Below are 18,249 nucleotides of genomic sequence, written 5' to 3'. Positions count from 1 at the left end.
TAACCATATTACATTTATCAAAACTAAGAAGTTAACATCGGTATGTTACTATTAACCAAGCTCCAAATTCTATTCAACTTTCACATTTTACTATCGACGTCCTTTTTTTCAGATCCAGAGCCAAATCTAGAATACCATATTGAATTTAGTTATTATGTCCCCTTGATCTCCTCTGATCTATGATAGCTTTTTAACATTTTCTTGTTTTTCATAGCCTTGACAATTTTAAAGAATACCGATCAGGTATTATGTAGAAGGTCCCTAACTTTGATTTGTCTGACATTTTCTCATGATTATACTGGGGTTATGGATTTTAAGGGAGAATATCACAGAGGTAAAATATCCTTCGCATTGCATCATATCAAGGCATTCATGATATTACAGGACATCACTGGTGATGTTGACCTTGATCATTTGGCTATGGTGGTGTTTGCCAAAGTTCTCCATTGTAAAGTTACCATTAGTCACATTTCCATCCTCTATCCCTTGGGTGAAAGTCACTAAGTTAAGACAATATTCAAGCAGTGGATCAATTAATCTCCATCTCCAGGAGGGGAGACTATCTACACATATTATCTGAAATTCTTCTATAAGGAAGATTTGTTTCTTCTCCCCAGCTTATTTATTTATTTAATTATTTATATCTGTGTGGAGTCACGTATATTATTTTATACTTTGGGTAATAATCTGATACTATTTATTTTGTTGCTTAAGTTGTGCCAGCTTTACTTTTGTACTTTCTGGCACTATAAAATACTCTGGACTCATCATGAGTTTCCTTTCCCCTAGTCTTAGAATCAGCCATTTGTCCAAGGAGTTCTGATTCCTTTTATCAGAGGATACTATTTAGAAACCAAGGTCTCGGTCAGGGTATGTTCTCTCACCTGGGATGTCACTGCTTCTAGGCCTTCTTATAGATGGATTGGAAATATTTGTACGTATACAAATCATGTTGTGGTAGGCAGATTAAGTACCCATCAAAGATGTCTATGCCCTATTCTCTAGAACATGTGAACATATTATATCACATAGTAAAAGGGACATTGCAGATATAATTAAGTGACAGAATTTAAGATAGGGAATTCATGCTGGATTATCCACATACGTCCAAATTAATCACCTGAGTCCTTAACTGCTGAGAATTTTCTCTGGCTGAAAGTAGAAGAGACATGCAGCTGAAGTGAAAATCAGAGATATTTCAAGTGTAAGAAGGATTCAATGCATCATTGCTGGCACAGAAATATGCACCTATATGCAAGGATCTGAGAGGGCCTTTATGGGCTTGTTAACAGCCAGCAAAGAAGCAGAGACCTCAGTTCTATAACTGCAAGTAAGTGGATTCTGCCAGAACCTAAATGAGCTTAGAAGAAAATTCTACCCAGAATCTCCCACTAAGAACCCAGTCACCAACACCTTGATCTCAGCCTTGTGAAACCCAGAGCAGAGAAACCAGTCAAGCAAACCTGGATTTCTGACCTACAGAACTGTGAGAGAACAAACTTGTGATGTTTTAAGTAGATACATTTTTCTTTTACAGCAAGAATAAAAAACTGGTACGTATGTATATACACATATCTATAATTGTTTTGTATTTATGTGTGTGTATATTTTGAACTTAATATGAGCTCATGCTTTTATCTCTGACTCTAATACAGTGCTACAGAGTTCATTCTAGTCTTCCTCTTTGTTATTTGTAACTTCTTTTGCTGAGAGTGAGAAACCAATCTACCATCATTTATTTGTTTTACTCTAGTATACATGTAAAATAGTTTCAAAATTGTTAACCTATATGCCTGTGATAAACAAATTTACCAATTGCAGGATTACATTTATGTACTTGCCTTTTAGTCTTAACCTTACCAAGTGGAAACCTCTTTTCCAAAGTTACTTATCTTTTTTTTCTCCCTCTTCAGTGAGATTTGTGATATATCGTACTACAGTTTGGTTCATTTGTCTGAGTCTGCATTCCCTCCTGAGATTCCGCAACATCCTGGTTCATTTTTTCATTTGCATTTATTAAAGTTCAGTCTCTATAATGTACAAATCTACAGATTTTGACAAATGCGTAACATCTTGTATTCACCACTCCAGTCCCGTGTAGAAAAGTTCTATCTTACTTAAAATCTCCCATTGCATCCCCATAATAGTTGACCACCTCGATCTTCCTCTAACGTCTGGTAACCATTGACATGTTTTCCAGATCTTTAGTTTGATCATTTTTCAAATGTCATATGAATGGAATTATACAATATCTACATACTTTTAGTAAATACATTTAAGTTTCATTCATGATTTTGTATAAGTAAATGGCTTATTTCCTTTTATTTTAGAACATTCCATTGTATAGATGTATCCACTGTTGTATGGATGTCATCAGCTGAAGACTATCCAGTTTGGGGCAATTATGCATAAAGTTGCTCTAAACATTTGTATAGAGAATTTGGAGGGAATATAAGTTTTCTGTGTACTTGGATAAACACCTAGGAGTAGGATTTATGGCTCATTTTGTAAGTCTGTGTTTACATTTACAAGAAACTGCCAAATTGTTTTCCAAGTGGCTATAGCATACCTCATTCTCAACAGCAATAACCGAAACTTTCTATGGCTATGCATCTTTGACAGCATTTGTTATTGTCGGATTTTTGGATTTTAGCCATTAGAAGAATGTAGTGATGTCACTGTAGTAAATATTTAGGAGAGGAACTGCTGGGTCATGTGCTAACTCCATGTTTAATATTTTGAGGAAACGTCAACTGTTTCTTAAAGTGTCTGCACCACTTTCCACTTCTACTGGCAATATGTGAAGTTCCAATTTCTCATCATCGTCAACACTTGTTATTGTCTGTCTTCTTTTATTATAGCCATCCTAGTGGGTGACACCTCAAATAAACTTTTGTCAAAGTCTTGATGCTACATATTTAGTTCATTCCACTTATGGAAACTGCCATATAAACTAATTGCAAAGCCAGTTTTCATTACTAAACCAATCAGCCATAAATACTTTATCCAAAAATAAAATCTCTCACTCATTTTCAATTCAAAAAGACATTTTCATCCTCGTGAAACCATGCCTCTTTTCAGCTCATTTTCTAACTTATACAAGTAGTGAAACAAAGAGAGAGAAAAAGGAAGGGGCCTCATCATAAATTTGTAGCCTGAAAGAAATGTCACCATTATCTTCAGCGCCTTCCTGATATTCTCTTTGCTGTGATCTTAGGGGATTCTCCTGAAGAAGTGACCAAGCTTTCTCTCACAGTAGTCTGAGGATGGAAGAAGCAAGGTAATGAAGACCATATCATTCTCACCCCACCCTAGAATATATGTAAGGGCAAAGGCTAACTCCAAGCTATGCTCTTTACAGAAATATTTACCAAGACAAGGAAAAAACAGAAGCATACCATGTTGCCTTGAATAAACAGGGCTTCATAGAACAATTACTTCAAATTTTTCCTTTATTTGGCACTGCAGGAGTTTTTACACGTCAATATAATTAGGATTTGACACGCCCGAGGGGGTATGTTTGTTTGTTTTTAAGAATAAGAGCAATTGTTAAAAGGAATACAGAAAAAAACAGCAGGAGGCTTAGACCTCATGACCATTCTCTTTTTCTTTTTCATTTTTTTTTTTTTTTTTTTTAATGTATGTGCCTGCAGTCTTCTGGCAGCTCAGCTGGGGCCGGATGGTCTAAGATGCCCCACTCACATGTGCGGTGGTTGGCGCTGGCTATTGGCGGGGCCTCTCTCTCCGCGGGATTTCTCTTCCTCCACGAGGATAGCCCAAGCTTCTTCACATGCAGGTCTCAGGGGGTTTTGTAACTTGCTGCCCAGGACTGGTAGCCACAGTAGGCAGTGCTGCGCAGGATCCACTCCTTGATAAACGTGAGTCCCATGGGCCCGCTGGTAAGTCCTCCACCGAGTGCCACCATTTCAGATCTTCCTTAATCCCTGGGGCCTCGTCCACCAAGGATATGAGCTGCAGGAACTGGGGACTGATGTCGGACAGTCTCCCGGGGCTGACGTCCAGTGATGTCCTCATGCTAGTGGTGATGCTTTTGCCCCTGGGTGCGCCGCCGGGAAGCTTGAATCCTCATAGGCAACGGCAGAGTGGGGCCCAGAGCTCCTAGACTCGAGGTGGAGGGACGGCGGCCGAGCTGCCAGCAGCCACCGACCGGGGGGAAGTGGGCGCACTACCCACCTGGGGTCAGCGCAGCGCCGGTCGCCCCACGCTGCCTCGCAGGACCATTCCTATTCCAGTTTCTTCCTCTCCCTGTCACCCTAAACTAAGTACCACTACTCCAGGTTCGCCTTCTGCCCTGACGGTTTGAGTATGCGTCAGACAATGTATTCCAAATCCAGATTGACAGGACCATTGACCAATCGCAGAACCAGATTTCCTTTCCCTAGTCTAATCATGGCTGTGTGTGGGATGCTTAGTGCTGAGAAGAAAGGGGCGGGCCAAAGGGACCGGAGTTAGAACACACCACCTGCCCCAACGACCAGCAGCAGTAAAGTGGTTCTTCAGTCCTGGGGATCCAGGTGTCAGCCTATGTCTTTGTATTGCCAAGATGTCTCTTTCTAAGAAGTTAACTTTGGACAAACTAGATGTTAAAGGGAAACGAATCATCATGAGAGTAGACTTCAACGTTCCCATGAAGAAGAACCAGATTACAAACAACCAGAGAATCAAGGCTTCCATCCCAAGCATCAAGTACTGCCTGGATAATGGAGCCAGGTCAGTAGTTCTTATGAGTCATTTAGGTCGACCTGATGGTGTTCCCATGCCTGATAAATACTCTTTAGAGCCTGTTGCTGCTGAGCTCAAATCCTTGCTGGGCAAGGATGTTCTGTTCCTGAAGGACTGTGTGGGCTCAGAAGTGGAGAAAGCCTGTGCCAACCCAGCTACTGGTTCAGTTATCCTGCTGGAGAACCTGCGCTTTCATGTGGAGGAAGAAGGGAAGGGCCAAGATCCTTCTGGAAATAAGCTTAAAGCTGAGGCAGGTAAAATAGAAGCCTTCCGGGCATCACTGTCCAAGCTCGGGGATGTCTATGTCAATGATGCTTTTGGCACTGCTCACCGAGCCCACAGTTCCATGGTGGGAATAAATCTGCCCCAGAAGGCATCTGGATTTCTGATGAAGAAGGAGCTGGAGTACTTTGCCAAAGCCTTGGAAAACCCAGAGAGACCCTTTCTGGCTATACTTGGTGGAGCCAAAGTGGCAGACAAGATCCAACTCATCAAAAATATGCTGGACAAGGTCAATGAGATGATTATTGGTGGTGGAATGGCTTATACCTTCCTTAAGGTACTTAACAACATGGAGATTGGTGCTTCCCTGTTTGATGAAGAGGGAGCCAAGATTGTCAAAGATATCATGGCCAAAGCCAATAAGAATGGTGTGCGCATTACATTTCCTGTTGATTTTGTTACTGCTGACAAGTTTGAGGAGAATGCTAAGGTTGGCCAAGCCACTGTAGCATCAGGCATACCTGCCGGCTGGATGGGTTTGGACTGCGGTCCTGAGACTAATAAGAAGTATGCTCAAGTGATGGCCCAAGCCAAACTAATTGTGTGGAATGGACCTGTAGGGGTATTTGAATGGGATGCCTTTGCTAAGGGAACCAAAGCCCTCATGGATGAAATTGTGAAAGCCACTTCCAGGGGCTGTATCACCATTATAGGAGGTGGAGACACTGCTACTTGCTGTGCTAAATGGAACACCGAAGATAAAGTCAGTCATGTGAGCACTGGAGGAGGTGCCAGTCTAGAGCTTCTGGAAGGTAAAATCCTTCCTGGAGTGGATGCTCTCAGCAACCTGTAGTTGACAAAGTGTTCCTTCCTACAGCTTCCTGCCTGCAGCCTTTAAGTAAACTTGATGCTTTTACATCTCAACTTGACTTCTGTTAAAATCTACCCCTGTATTAAGACCCAGGGAGTGGCCAAGGGCTGGGCTATCAGGAACTCTTAACATCAGCACAGCCAGGCAACTCATTTTAGTTCTGTCATGCATTTGCCCAACTCCCTTTAAGATCTCACTTGAACTTTACCATTGTGATTCGTGGGAAGTGAGTTGCCTATTAAAGTGAGTTGAATAAGCTGAATTTCTCTCTCTCTTTATTTTAGTCCAGCTTTGTTATTGTTTCACTGCTTGAAACATGGAAATAAGACAAATCCCAAGTTGTTGAGGAAGGGTGCAGTGAAGCTAACAAACTATTAAATAACAAAAGTGCCCAAGTAAACTGAGAAAAGTAAGTGCATGTAAGAACTCATGGGGTACCACTGAAGCTCTCCTAAGAGGAAATTTCTTACTAAATGTGAAAGAAGAGGAGTAAAAGATACTTATTAAACCCAGGAAATTAAAAAAGGAAAGAAATTAAACCCAAGGAAGGAATTATGTGTGTGCGTGTGAATGCACAAGAGTGAATGCATTAGAATGGGAGCTACACATTAAATCCAGGTTTGAAATAAAGAAGTAATTGTTTTATTTTTAAAGCAGATTGTTTAATGAATAGATAATATAACAGCTAAATCTTATAACTGGGTTTTTGAGATAAATAAAAATATGTATGTAAATAGTTTTGTCATGGGAAAAATAGAAGTATAATACTCTTCCATATTGGAAAATAGAATAAGAGAATACTAAGAATTGAAAATGCTTATTGAAGAATACTTTGCCTAGTTTGGTAGCCAGAGCTAGTCCAGGACAATGCTGTTAATATATTAAGTGTAAAAATGCAGAGTCACTTATCCCAGCTGTAATGGCCTATGTCCCATAGCCCCAGATCAATTCTATATATCCAACATCCTGAATAATTGAGCTTAAAATGTAACTTTAATACACCTGGAGCTTCAGCATATTTCAAAGGACAATATTAATAATGCTGTGGTAATCCCAAGGAAGATGTAGGAGTTAAGATATAGACTTAAAAACAAGTAAAAAAGAAAACCAAAATTACAGTAGTTGAAATAGGATGATAGCATATTACTCTCTTGCATAAAATTCTGGGGCAGATAGGTTGCTCTTCTATTTAGGGAACCAAACTTTTGAAACAAATCTGTTACTCTCAAGAAGTGGCTTCCATCTCTGTGTCTGAGGTGTCTGTCCGACTTTCTTCTATTTGATAGCCAACCCAAAGAGAAAGTTAGTGAAAGGCAACGTATTTCTTTTAAATACATGACCCACAAAGTTCAGGAATTCTTTTTCACTTATTCTATTGGCTATTAGTTGCATGAGAAGCCCCATTTTGCAAAGGAGGCTTGGGAATATATTCTATCTAGCTGGATACCTTGTACTCAACTAAAAATCAATAGATTCTATTACTGAAAGGAAGTAGCGAGGGATAAACACTGGGAGAAAAGTAATGGTTTCTGGCAGACTGTCACTCTGGACACCCGAGTATCCATGTACAAGTATCCATATAGCCTTCTTTCCTCATAGAGAAACATCTCTTCCTCAAGAGGTACAATCAAATGTGTTGTCCAGTTACTGCATCCCACTCAAAATTGGGTATCTCTGGGTGATGCACAATCTTTTCTGTGTGATCCAGTTGAGAGCCCAACAGTCTGGTGAACTCAAAATTACAGTCATGTAATTTTCTCTTACCTCCAACACCCTGTCCATACACACCAAATATGTAATGGTGGAAAAGAAATAGGATAACTGCAATAAAAATCCCCACCTAAAAAAGCCATTGGTCCATTACAATTGTGAAACAAATCATGCTGGATTGGAATTTCAAGAACTCCCTGACCTGTCAGTGGAGGATTGCCTTGGTGAGACTCTGGTTTTGTTCTCTGGGAGGAAGTTCCTAATTCATTGTCTTTTTTTGGCCCCAATCTTGGTTATCTGGGAAATTTTTCTATTTCCTAATGTCCCACACCATCTTCTGAAGCAGAGGTTGGAGAGCTGGGCTACGTTAGGCCACTACACAGCTTTCCTAGTTTCTTCCGTGCTGGTGCAGTTTTGAGAAACCAAGCATTTCTTTATACATCACACAATTAAAAGCCTTTGAAGGCCAGACTAGTGATTTTCAACTTTTTCAAGAATCAAGATTTCTCGTCTATTTAGTTCCAAGTGAAAGAACCTCATCCAAAAATCTCTTGCACTTAGAGTCCTTCCTGCTCTGACTCCTGCTTTTAATTAATTGACTTCTTTGCTGGGCCTGCTTTCCTCTTCCTCATTTTAAGAGTGGTTAAAACTCTGCAGACCTCTGAAAAAGCAGGCAGGAGTTTGAAGGCACCACATGTAGTCCGATCTTTACCTGTGACGTCCTCATATTTTTGTCTGGAAAGTCCAAGTGAGAGGCCTTTGAGGAAAACTGTGAGCGATGGTCTTTCTCTTGCTGTTTGTGGTGTTGAAACAGTTAACTTTTTCAATTCTGAGAGAACTCACTTTCCTGACCTATTAGTCAATTTAGGTTGCAGACATAAGCAGCTTGTCCAATATTTCCTGGATGTGCTCATTCTTTGCTGTAATATTTTGCCTAAAACAGCATGGAACAACCAAAACATACGATATTCTGCCTCTGTCTAAACACTTGCTCTGTAGCTTTAGGCTCTGTGGGAATGTGTTCTACCTACTACAGTTTTACAGGCAACAGTTTTACCAAATGCTACAGCAAAAAACTGATGATCACCTTCCAGCCTTCCATGTCTCTTTACTCACCTCTTCCTACCTGACCCCTAAGTGAATGTCGTATTTTATAAGTTTTATTAAGGCAGCATCTCACTTACTGGTACCAATTCCTACATTAGTTAGTCTATAGACTGGTGGTTTTCAACTAGGGACAATTTTCCCCTGTAGGGGATATTTGCCAAAGAATGGACACATTTTTATTTGTCATAACCAGGACAAGGAAGAGGTGTTGTAGGCATCTAGCAGTTGTGGCCAAGGATGCTACTAAATAATCTAAAATGCATAAGCCAGCCATCACAGCAAGAACTATCTAGCCCAATGTGTCAACATAGAAATTTCTTTCTCTCTCATGTGACATTTGAGGATGGTTATGGGTAACTGCTTTTCCTGAGCTCCTCCCAGGACCCAGGCTAGCAAAATGGTTCTGCTGTCATCCATACATGGCTTCCATCTCTAGGAGCAAGAAGGTCAATTCCGTTGTTGACATTTTCCAGACAACTGGATAGGGAAAGAGGAATCCAGAGGAAGCATCATATCTTGAACGAGGAGAGCGAGAAGTCACACACACCCAATTGCTTACATCTCTTTGGCCTGAACTCAGTAATATGATCATAACCTAGCTCATAAGGAACAAGGGCAATGTAGTCTCTGGCTCGGTAATCATGGGTCTAGTTAAAACCATTACTAAAAGGAAGAATAATACAAGGTGAATTTAATACAACATAAAAAAAGGAACCTATTAAAAATTTTACAGTACACTGGGAGATCCATGAATATCATGCTTTTGTTCATGGTTATCTCCAAGATAAAGAGGAACAGCTAGAGAATAACTACACTTCACGGAAAAAAGCATGAAAGAAGTTAAAATGAGTTAAGACAATAACATGAGATTGAAAATAAGCTGGCAAAACGTACAAAAAGGAATGACAAATTCAAGTATTGCTAGTACAAAATATTAAATGAGGTTAGAACAAGTAAATAGAAGACTTGAAACTACAGAAAAAAGAATCAATGACCTGAATTAGACGATTGGGGAAAAAGAGAATTCAATGCAGACTTAGAAAGTAAAAGATATTACTTTGATAAAAATATCTGTATTGAAGTAGCTTATTTCTAGTAACATTGGTTAACAAAACTGTGATGAAATAATTTTTTTTAAAGAGTAGGTCCTATATTTCATGGCCTTATGCTTCCCTTAACTTTGCTTTAAGTCATTTCACATCTTAATTAGTTATTAGAAGTCTCCTAGGGATTGTGTCAAAGTTTGTATTCCTTAAATCAATGTGTGTTAATAATAACATGAAAGGTGGGGATATAAGATAAAAAGTAAGTGTAAAATAATTGGAAAATGACAAATTAGAAAAGCATATGAGCTTATAAAAAAAGGATGTTTCAGTTGGCATCTCCTCACCTTGGAGACTCTGGAATTCCTCTCCCTGCATTGTGGCCTGGGATCTTTCTCCAGGCAGTAGACAGGGCACCTGTGGGCTTGCCTTCTCGGTTTCCTCTCCCTCAAATGTTGTTTCACAAATTTCACCTGGATTTTCAGTTGTTTCGGATGAGAGGGTCTATCTAGCCCCTGCTATTCCAGCTTAATCAGAAGTAAAGGCTCAAATCTTTATTTTCAAAGTTTTACACCAATACTCTTTTTAAGATCCAGTTGAGCTGTGGATATGTTAACGTTTTCTAATTTCCCCTCCCTTCTTTTCTAATATTGGCAAAGAAAATATTTTTTTTTCTGGATCAGGGTCACTTGTTTTTAATATATTTTATTTTTTAGATTCATAGTAAAATTGAACAGAAAGTATGGAGAGTTTCCATATACTCCATTTCCACACACACACAACCTCCCAGACTATCAACATCCAGCACCAAAGTGGTAGATTTGCACATCATTGTCTCCAAAGTCCATAGGTTAGATGAGCGTTCACTCAGTGTTGTACATTCTAAGGGTTTTGACAAACGTATAATGACATGTATCCACTATTAGAGTTTCATACAGAATAGTTTCACTGTCCTAAAAATTCTCTGTGCTCTGACTATTCACCCTTCCCTCACCCCAGCAACCACTGACCTTTTTACTGTCTCCATGATTTTGTTTTCTCCAGAATGTCATATAGGTGGAATCATAAAGTATGTAACATTTTCAGATTGGCTTCCTTCACTTACTAATATGCATTTAAATTTCCTCCATATCTTTTCATGGCTTGATAGCTCCTTTCTTTTTAGCTCTAAATAATATTCCATTGTCTGGACATATCACAGTTTATTTAACCATTCACGTACTGAAGGTCACCTTGATTGCTTCCAAGTTTCCGCAATCATGAAAAAAGCTACTATAAACATCTGTGTGCAGGTTTTTGTGTGGATGTAAATTCTTAATCCTTTGGGTAAATACCAAGTAGTGTGATTGCTGGAGCCTATAGTAAGAGCATGTTTAGTTTTGTAAGAAACTGCCAAACTGTCTTCCAAAGTGGCTGTATCATTTTTCATTTCCGCCAGCAATGAACGAGAGTTCCTGTAGCTCCACATCCTCACCAACTGTTGTCAGTGGTTTTTTTTGGGTTTTTTTTTTGTCATTCTAATGGGGTACAGTGGTATCTCCTTATTGTTTTAATTTGCAATTCCCTGATAACTTAAGATGTTCAATATCTGAGGGTTTTTTTGTTTTTGTGTTTTTTTGGTGAGGAAGATTCACCCTGAGCTAACATCCACTGCCAATCTTCTTCCTTTTGCATGTGAGCTGCTGCCACAGCATTGTCACAGATGAATGGTGTAGGTCTGTGCCCAGGACGCCATCCCAGGCTGTTGAAGTGGACTGTGTCACACTTAACCACTAGGCCACTGGGGCTGGTCCTCAATATCTTTTCATATGTTTATATGAAATCTTTATATCTATTTTGGTGAGATGTCTATTCAGATCATTTATCCATTTTTTTAAAGCAGGTTTTTCATTTTCTTACTGTTGAATTTAAGAGTTTTCTGCATATTTTGAATAACAGTCCTTTATAAGACATATCTTTTGCAAATATTATTCTCCTGGCTGCTGCCTTGTCTTCTCATTCTCTTCACATTGTTTTTCTCAGAACCCAAGTTTTTAATTTTAATGAAATCCAGCTTAGTGATTATTTCATTTCACTTTGGTATTGTATCTGAACAGTCATCCTCATACCCAAGGTCATAAGGTTTTTCCTACGTTACCTTCTAGGAGTTTTATAGTTTTGCATTTTACATAGGTCAGTGATCTATTTAGAGTTAATTTTTTTGAAGAGTGTAAGCTCTGTGTCTAGATTCACCTTTTACAAGTGGATGTCCAATCGTTCCAGCATGATTTCTTGGAAAGGCCATCTTTACTCCATTGTATTGCCTTGCTCCTTTGTCTTAAACATCAGTTGACTGGATTTATGTGGTTCTATTTCTGGGCTTTCTATTCTATCCCATCAATCTGTCTCTTTTTCTTGCCAGTACCACAATGCCTTGATTACTGCAGCTTTCTAGTAAGTCTTGATATATGGCAGTGTCACTTCTCTTACTTTGTTCTCCTCTTTCCATATTGAGTAGGCTATTCTGGGTCTTTTGACTCTCCACTTAGAATTAGTTTGTTGATACCCACAAAATAACTTTCTGTGATTTTGTTTGGGATTGTGTTGGATCTATAGATCATGTTGGGAAGAACCGACATTGAGTCTTCCTATAGGTGAACATGGAATCTCTCTCCATTTATTCAGTTCTAGTTTGATATCTTTTATCAGAGTTTTGTATTTTCCCTGATATAGATCTTATCTGTATTTTGCTAGATTTATACCTATGAATTTCCTTGTAGGGGGTTCTAATGTAAATGGTAATATGTTTTTAATTTCAAATTTCACATGTTCTTTGCTGGTATATAGGAAAGCAATTGAATTTAGTATATTAACCTTGTTGCCTGCAACCTTACTATAATTGCTTATTAGTTCCAAGAGGGGTTTTTGTCATTTTTTTCAGCTTTTCTAAATAAATGATCTTATCATCTGTGATTTTACTTATTTCTTCTGAATATGTATATCTTTGTTTCTTTTTCTTGTCTTATTGCATTAGTGGACTTCTAGAACAATGTAGAAAAAAAGCAGTGACAGAGGATATCCCTGCCTTTTTCCTGATATTAGGTGGAAAGCTTCAAATATCTTACCATCAAGTTAGCTGTAGGCTGTTTTGTAGATGTTCTTTATCAGGTTGAAGAAGTTCCCCGCTATTCCTAGTTTACCGAGAGTTTTTATCATGAATGGGTGTTGGATTTGTCAAGTACTTTTTGTGCATGTATTGATATGATTGTGCGATTTTTCTTCTTTAGCCTGTTGAAATGATGGATTATGTTGATTTGTGAATGTTGAACTAGGCTTGCACATCTGGAATAAGTCATAGTTGGCCATGATGTTTAAATCTTTTTACACGTTGTTGAATTTAATTTTCTATTATTTTGTTGAGGAATTTTGCATCCTCTGTTTATGACAGATATTACTCTGTAGTTTTCTTTAATTTTAGTATCTTTGCTTTTGGTTTGTGGGTAATACTGGCCTCATTGAATGAGTTAAGAAGTATTCCCTCTGCTTATATCCTCTGAAAGAGATTGTAGATGATTGCTATAATTTCTTCTTTAAATGTTTGGTAGAATTCACCAGTGAACCCACGTGGGCCTATTCTGTTTTGAAAGGTTATTAATTATCAATTTATTTTCTTTAATAGATACAAGACTATTCAGTTCATCTATTTCTTCTTTTGTGAGTTTTGGCAGATTGTGTCTTTCAAGGAATTGGTCCATTTCATCTAAAGTTATCAATATTGTGGGCATTGATTTGTTCAGAGTATTCCTTTATTATCCTTTTAATGTCCATGAGATCTGTAGTGATGCTCCTTCTTTCATTTCTGATATTAGCAATTTGTGTCTTCTCTTCTTTTTTCTTAATCAGCTTGGCTAAAGGCTTATAGATTTTATTAATATTTTCAAAGAACTAGCTTTTGTTTTGTTGATTTTCTATTGTTTTTTTTTCTGTCTTATTGCTTTCTGCTCTAGTTTTTATTTTTGTTTTCTTATGCTTCCTTTGGATTTAATTTATTTTTCTTTTTCTAGTTTTCTAAGGTGGAAGCTTAGATTACTGATCTTAGGTATTTCATCTTTTCTAAAATAATACATTCAATTCAATAAATTCTCCTCTCTGCACTGTTTTCACTGCATCTCACATATTTTGATAAGTTGTATTTTCATTTTCACTTAGTTCAAAATATTTTTTAAATTTTCTTGAGATTTCTTCTTTTATTCATGTGCTGGTTTGCAGTATGTTGTTTAATCTCACAGTATTTGGGATTTCTCAGCTATTTTTCTGTTACCAATTTATAGTTTAATTCCATTGTGGTATGAAAGTTTGTATTACATGATTTCTTTTCTTTTAAATTTGTTAAGATGTGTTTTATAACCCAAAAGGTGGTCTGTTTTGCCGAATGTTCCCCATGTGAGCTGAGAAGAATGTGTATTCTGGTATTGTTGGATGAAATAGTTTATAGATGTAAACTATAAGCAGTTGATTGATGGTGCTGTTGAATTCAACTATGTCCCTACTGATTTTCTGCCAGCTGGATCTGCCCTTTTCTGATAGGAGAGTGTGGAATTCTCCAACTATGATAATGAATTCATTTATTTCTTCTTTCAGTTCTACCAGTTTTTACCTCACGTATTTTGATGCTCTGTTGTTAGACATACACACATTAAGGATTGTCATGTTTTATGGAAAATTGATCCCTTTATTATTATTTAATGTCCCCTCTTTTTCCCTAATAACTTTCCTGCTCTGAAGTCTGCTCTGTCTGAAATTAATGTGGCTACCCTCGCTTTCTCTGATTCAGTTAGCATGGTACATCTTCTCCAGTCCTTTACTTTTAATCTAAATGTGTGTTTATATTTAAAGTAGGTTTCTTCTAGACAACATACAGCTGGGTCTTTTAAAATCTATTCAGACAATCTTTACCTTTTAATTGGTGTATTTAAACCATTGTCATTCAAAGTGATTATTGATATAGTTGAATTAATATCTATCATATTTACTGCTGTGTTCTATTAATTGTCCTTTTTCTTTGTTCCTATTCTTGTATTTCACTCTTTTTCTCCCTTTTGTGATTTTTTGGGTGTTTTTTGAGGAAGATTAGCCCTGAGCTAACATCTGCCTCCAATCCTCCTCTTTTTGCTGAGGAAGACTGGCCATGAGCTAACATCTGTGCCCATCTTCCTCTACTTTGTATGTGGGATGCCTACCACAGAATGGCTTGCCAAGCAGTGTGTAGGTCTGCACCTGGGATCTGAACTGGCAAACCCCAGGTGGCTGAAGCAGAAAGTGCAAACTTAACTGCTGCACCACTGGGCTGGCCCTAGCCTTTTGTGGTTTTAACTAAACATTCTATGTGATTCTATATTCTCTCCTTTCTTTGCACATCAATTGTATTTCTTTTTTTTACTTTTCTTAGTGGTTGCCCTCGAGTTTGCAATATACATTTACAACTTATTCAAATCCACATTTCAATAACTCCATACCACTTTACTGGTAGTACAAGCAACTCATAACAAAATATATTATATATAATAACAAATATATAATAACAAAAATATTCCTAGTTATTGATAATGGTTGTTTTAAATTCAGAGTCTGATGATTTCATTATCTCTGCCATATCAGGGTCTGGTTGTGATGCTTGCTCTGTCTCTTCAAACTGGGGGATGGTGTTTGCCTTTAGTATGCCTTGTAATTTTTTGGTGAAAGACAGACATGATGTAGTGAGCAAAAGCAACTGTGGTAAATAGGTCTTTAGTAATGCAGTGGTAAGATGTGGGGGTAAAGGAATTATTCTATAGTCCTATGATTAGGTGCCAGTCTTTTAGGGAGCCTATGTCCCTTGGCTGTGAACTTCACTAGTGCCTTTCTGTTTTGTTTTGTTTTCAACCTCTTTGTTGGTACAGGATGGATAGAAAGGGCTGGAGTTGGGTATATGCCTGCCCCCTTAAAGCTAGAACAGAATGAGTTGGATGTTTCCCTTCCACCAGGTCAGTTAGTCTCTGATAAATCCCCAATAGGTTAGGCTTTGGTAAAATTGTTTCTCTTTAAGACAGGCTTTGTTAAGTAGATCAGAATGCTCTGTCATATCTGGAAATGGCTACTTTCTCCCAACCTCCAGCCAGAAGGCTGAGTGGATTTTTCTCCAATCTCTACTAACAATCTGGTAGAGCTCCTGGAGGTAAAACTCACAAAAGTGAGTGTGGGCCCCTCCCCACCCCCAGTGACTGGGTCCCAGTGGAGTTTTCATCTCTGAGGCTGGTCAACACTGAGCTTCCCACAGTTCCTCAACTACAGTCCCAGTTCTGCCACACTCGTACTGCTTTCTGTGGAATTTTTTGTTGGTGGTTTTCTGCTCTGGTAAATTGTGATTCTCTGTATCTGCCTTTCTGTCTCTCAAATTTAGGGGGGCTGCAATTTGCCCTGTGACTTGACTTCTCTGACAGATCTAAGAAGACTATTTTATTTTTCAGTTTGTTCAGCTTTTTACTGGTTAGGACAGAGTGGCGACTTCTAAGCTCCTTACGTGCTGGACAAAAAGCTGAAAGTCTGGTTTTGCTTTTATTTTTGTTTTCAGATTCAAACATATTTTTGATTTCTTAACATTTCTTCAGATATTATATGATGGAATATATTACCAGTAGGAAAATGAGATAATAGATTTTACATCTGCTAAAAGTGTCTGTTCTTCAAACAAACCCCATCCACTATTAATTTCATGCATAGGATAATTTCCCTTAGGAGAAAGCTGTTCCTCAGTCCAACATATAACTCAGCTCTAAAACCTTTCGGTAATGCCAGGCTGTAATGCTTTACACCTTGAATTTGAGTTGAAATCTCATGATTTTCCCCGATATTTTATCTGATGTCACGGGCTATATGAGCTTTCTCATATGAAAACAAATCACTGTATGTCCAAATATTCATGTCGATTCTTCCTTGATTAAAATGATAGGCCAATAATTTATTTTTTTGAGGATTCCAAACCACTGGGTTTGTTTTCGTTTTCACTGTTTTCTGATTGTTGCTGTTTTTAGTTTTGATAAAAAAATTTATTATTTTGTGTTAGAATAACAAAATATTCTTAAAACTAAATTGAAAAGTAAGGGAAGGAAAAGAAAAAACATAGTTATACCAGGGTTTACAGAGTATTAGCAAATAATGGTGATGGATTTCCACCAGTTTTTCTAAAGCAGTTTGAATTTATAAAAGCAATAAGTTTCAAGCATTTCATCGCAGTTTTTGTGAAACCAGATTGAGGCATAGATAAGCAAACTGAGAAACAGTGGATTTGACCCATTGCCTACAAAATCAGTTACATAAAAGCCAGCATCACAGTTATTATTTGCAAGCCAATGAGAATAGCAATATAAACACTTTCCTTTGCCTCTCATATTATAGTGCCATCAAGATTCCCAAAGGCTGTAGTGTAATTTTAAATCACTACATGGATAAACTTTGCAAATTAACTTTTACTTTTAATTTCCATTATTTCTTTCAAGGGCCTCATGTAAAGTTCTGATGAGTTGTTCTAGGCCCTGGGGAGGCGGTCTTAGGTAACACACAGGTGACTCAGATGGAATGAGGGATAGAGCCACATTATGAATGTGCCCAGTCATGCAAGAGGGAATTAGGTTTGAATTCAAGGGACATTAACAATTGAGTTGCTAATTTTTAAATTTTTTTTTATTTTGTGTTTTTCTTTTTCTTCTCAAAGCCCCCCAGTGCATAGTTGTGGGTCCTTCTGGTTTTGCTACGTGGGACGCTGCCTCAGCATGGCTTGATAGCAGTGCTAGGTCTGCACCCAGGATTCGAATGAAACCCTGGGCCACAGAAGTGGAGCCTGCAAACTTAACCACTTGGCCATGGGGCTGGCCCCTGCATTGCTTATTAAAAGGAGACATTACTGGTCTGTCATCATTTACGTCGGTGTACCATGTTTGAGGTAACAAATGAAAAAGAGTGACAGTGAAGAGAACACTATTTGCTCATTGAATCATATGTGTCCTATAAATAATAACCTTGTCCTGAGAGTGGGTTAATTTAGTCACTCACACATTCAAGTATTCATTCCACAAATTTTCTTGAGCAGCCACTCTGTAGCAGCCCCACTGCCAGTCCCTGATGTTACAATAAGATAGTCAGTTCTCCCCAAGAGTTCACGGACCTGTGAGTAAGAGAGAAAATAGCAAATCCTTTTATTTCATTATGATACGTACTACATAACATAGATAATACTACATAACATACATTACATAGCTAACAGTGTATTATTTGAGATGCCAAAAAATGTGCTGATGAAATATGACCCCCTTCTTTGTGGGAAACTATAGGAAATATGGTTTCCAAAAGACGTTATAAGATTTTATTTAATAGAATCACACTTTATTTCAGTTATTCTGCAAAGATTTATCTGAGTTTTCTAATGGAAAAAAACTTTTACTACCAAGTTACTTCTCACCCATACCATATATATTATTTAACATGTTTGATTTACTGAAAGGCAAAAATACATGTTCCAAACACATGTAAACACCAGCC

General features: G+C 37.9%; 1 protein-coding gene across 1 annotated transcript; it reads left to right on the top strand.

Annotated features, from left to right (window-relative positions):
* Positions 1-3,607: 3,607 nt before the first annotated feature.
* On the top strand, positions 3,608-6,094 carry PGK2 (phosphoglycerate kinase 2). Its single transcript, XM_008506619.2, has one exon. The coding sequence runs from the start codon at positions 4,565-4,567 to the stop codon at positions 5,816-5,818; it is 1,254 nt and encodes a 417-aa protein (XP_008504841.1). The 5' UTR covers positions 3,608-4,564; the 3' UTR covers positions 5,819-6,094.
* Positions 6,095-18,249: the final 12,155 nt, after the last annotated feature.

Source organism: Equus przewalskii, chromosome 19 (assembly GCF_037783145.1).
Source record: "Equus przewalskii isolate Varuska chromosome 19, EquPr2, whole genome shotgun sequence".
Lineage (NCBI taxonomy): Eukaryota > Metazoa > Chordata > Mammalia > Perissodactyla > Equidae > Equus > Equus przewalskii.
Note: the sequence above shows the minus strand (reverse complement) of the source record. Positions and strands in the feature narration are given on the sequence as shown.

What these genes read in the sequence shown, in the direction of transcription:
- PGK2 (XM_008506619.2), top strand. Translation starts at nt 4,565, where the DNA reads ATGTCTCTTTCTAAGAAGTTAACTTTGGACAAACTAGATGTTAAAGGG.